This window comes from Megalops cyprinoides, chromosome 5, assembly GCF_013368585.1.
Source record: "Megalops cyprinoides isolate fMegCyp1 chromosome 5, fMegCyp1.pri, whole genome shotgun sequence".
Lineage (NCBI taxonomy): Eukaryota > Metazoa > Chordata > Actinopteri > Elopiformes > Megalopidae > Megalops > Megalops cyprinoides.
This window is the reverse complement of record NC_050587.1, coordinates 31,737,695-31,740,709: the sequence shown is the minus strand read 5'-3', so window position 1 is coordinate 31,740,709 and position 3,015 is coordinate 31,737,695. Positions and strand designations below refer to the sequence as shown.

The following is a 3,015-nucleotide window of genomic DNA, read 5'->3' as shown; positions in this document are numbered from 1 at the left end:
TCAGCACCTCCGGGCTGCTCGTTTCTGGGGCTCTAGCGAGGCGCACTCCCTCCCCAACGAGACGATCCTCTGGACAGGGACCTCAGGGGACCGAGGAGAGTCCCACCAGCTGTACTCCGGGGAGAGCACACAGGTGGGGCGGCGGTTGATCAGGTAGCGGTTCAGGTAGCTCTCCTCGTACTGCAGGGCGTGAAAGCTGGCCTCTGAGTCCTGCAGGATGAACTGGGAGCAGGCCCGCGTCAAGGCGTACACCTCGGAGCACAGGCCTCCGTACAGCTCCGATGTGTAGTAGAAGTCGCCCTCCCCCTCCTCCACGAAGGCCAGGGAGACCTCAGCCTTCTCGTAGGGGTAGGTGTACAGGGGCATGCCGTAGTATTCAGGGTGCAGGGTGGCCACCAGCTCACCCAGGATCTCGGTGCCCACGGGGTTGACGAACTCCTGGTCCACGTCCATGCAGAAGACGTACTCCACCTCCCTTTGGATCTGTTCCTTGATGGCCGAGGCCAGCAGGGACATCCGCACCCGGGACAGGCGGTCCCACTGGGGCATCTCCGTCACCTGCAGCGCCCGCATCCGCCTGCCCGAGCCCAGCTGCAGGGTGGGGACATTGCGGAGGTTGTCCGTCAAGATGTAGTAGATGACAGCGTCCCCCCGCATGAAGTAGTGCTCGGCTGAGGCGATGAAGTGCGGGAGGTACTGCGAGTAGCGGCCCACCACGAACACGGCCAAGCCCACCCGGAAGGCCGTGTTTGAGAACTCCCTCCTCCGCCACTCGGACACTGCGCTGTCGCCCCACACCACCGGCGCGCTCCAGGACGTCATGTTCAGGAGGACAGGGGAGTCCTCGTCCCTCTCGTCCTCGCTCGAGAGGGCCCCCTCCTCTGACTCAGGCAGAGGGGTGAGGGCTGGTGTGTTCAAAACCGCCCCCTTTCTTCCTCGTAAGAAGTCTGAAACAGAGCTCAAGTCAGGAGAACGATTTTGGTGTTTCTTTCTTTATTGACCCAACATGGATACCCATAGGAACAGCCATACTGCTAAACAGTAGAGTAAAATTACCAAACAGTGACAGGTCTTAATGATGCAATGGACCATGAGTTCAGTTTATGAGGGATTTTTTTTTTATATCAACTCACATTCATGTAAGTTAAGCACATTAATTTATTAAAAGATTACGGGAATATTTTACTGAGTCGTAATTTAGTGATATTTTAAAATAGCCTATAGGAGATTGTGACCTATTGAGAATGACTGAAACCCAGTGGGACAGGAACAGATTGACACATCCCAAGGGTTCTGCTTGAAGTCTGTAAGCAGTGATTTCTGCAGACGCTCTTCACTTACAGATGACTCCAGACAAAAGCAAACAGGCCAGGAGCAGACGCCTCTTGGTCACTCTCTCCAACCCTGCGGCACAGGCAACATAAAACTCAAGCGTAACGTATTTAACAAGGGCAAGACTGTCACTGGTAAAGCCCCCCCATGCTGTTAATATATGGAAAAATCTCTCGCTCTTCAGTTCAGTTTTCCTTTCAAAAAAATGTAATTTTATCCCACAGCAGGCAGCAGCCGCACGAAATAAATTTCACTGCTGTGTTAATGAAAAGAACATAACCCAATACTTTGGTCTCAAAGTTAAACATTTTGCAGCGACGTGACAAGCCATTGACTATTTTCCGTTTCCTTTTACTTCACTTCCTCCCATGTGGTCTTAAGCACTTTCAGTGCAGTACTCTGTTTTACGGAAAATGAGAATGAGTCAAACTATACACACCAGCAGACAGAGAAACTAGGTATGGCTATACATTTACGTCAGCCATTATGAAGGAGGCATGTGATTGTTCTTCCTCAAGACAAGTTGTCCTTAAATGTACCTCTGATGCAATTCTGCATCATGCCAAAGCGAAGTGTTGGTGTATACATACAGTCACTGGTTGAAATACTGTCATCTCTTTGCATCTGTTATCAAAATATGACAGAAAGTATTGCCTCTAAATTCCTGGACCTGGAGAAGGAACACATAATTGCTATTTATGTTCTTCAGTGCTGCACCTATAAATTCTGCGGACAGAGGAACGAAATCTTACGAGTACACGCGAAGCATGCAAGGAATGCATTTTTCCGGCTCGTCCAATTGGAAGCCAGAATTGCACGTGCTTGTAATTTACTCCATTCACAGAATCTAATTAGAGCGGGGACACTGGAGGTGTGAGGGCGCAGCCATGTGATAACACCTTGATCTCACAACCGCAAGCAGACCCAGCGTCTGGAAATCTGATGATTTCAACTGACACCTCTTATATGAGCTACTGCAGTTCGCCCAGAACCTAGGGTAGTGCTAACACTCAGAAGTATTTTTTCGGATCAAAGCCATCGAAACGGTATTCAGTTTTTTGCTTGAAAAAAAGAGAAAAAAGATCCAATGTTCTAGGTCACAGTTGCAGTTGTTACGTGTAGATACGCATACACACACACACACACACACACACACATACACCCAAAAATGCAGCGAAAGAGAATCTGTGCCAAATAGCGCCCGAGCGGACACCTGCAGCCTGGAAAGGCGACGCGTGGCACACCAGCGGCCGTGTCAGGTGGTCGGCTGAGAGGGAGGGATGGAGAGAGGGAGGCACGCAACGCCGATGCTCTGCAGGCCGCAGGGACGGAGAGACGCCCTGCGAGCAGCACTGACCTGAAAGGGCTGAGACGTTCAGGAGGCGGGCCATTCTTTCGCTTGAGCCGACCGGCCTCTGTAGGCCTTTGCTTTTCCCTCTTCCTTGGTCAATCTCTCTGCCACCCTTTCCTTGGTGCCTTCGTACGTCTTTTTCTCTCCCTCTCCTCTCCTCGCTCCTTCTTCTCCTCTCCTTTTTTGCGCTCTCTCCTTCCTTTCTTCCGTCTCTCCTTTCCGCTCCTTCTTTCTCTCTCTTTTCGCAGCTGTGGAATGCGAGCCGCGCTCGTGGACCCTGTCCAAAGCAACCAGATGTGAGGGAGCCAGAGCGGAGGAGAGGATAGGAGAGC

At 51.4% G+C, this 3,015-nt stretch overlaps 1 protein-coding gene across 1 annotated transcript; it reads right to left on the bottom strand.

The window, feature by feature from the left end:
* LOC118778437 (globoside alpha-1,3-N-acetylgalactosaminyltransferase 1-like) lies at window positions 1–2,723 on the bottom strand. Its single transcript, XM_036529966.1, has 4 exons — window positions 2,690–2,723; window positions 2,546–2,599; window positions 1,342–1,404; window positions 1–947 (listed from the first exon to the last, which is right to left on the bottom strand). The coding sequence occupies exons 1-4, from the start codon at window positions 2,721–2,723 to the stop codon at window positions 1–3; spliced, it is 1,098 nt and encodes a 365-aa protein (XP_036385859.1).
* Window positions 2,724–3,015: the final 292 nt, after the last annotated feature.

Coding starts and splice junctions, on each gene's coding strand:
- LOC118778437 (XM_036529966.1), bottom strand. CDS start 2,723: ATGGCCCGCCTCCTGAACGTCTCAGCCCTTTCAG. Junction 2,600..2,689: donor GAACGTCTCAGCCCTTTCAG/GTCAGTGCTGCT, acceptor CCTCCCTCTCAG/CCGACCACCTGACACGGCCG. Junction 948..1,341: donor GCTTTTGTCTGGAGTCATCT/GTAAGTGAAGAG, acceptor GCTCTGTTTCAG/ACTTCTTACGAGGAAGAAAG.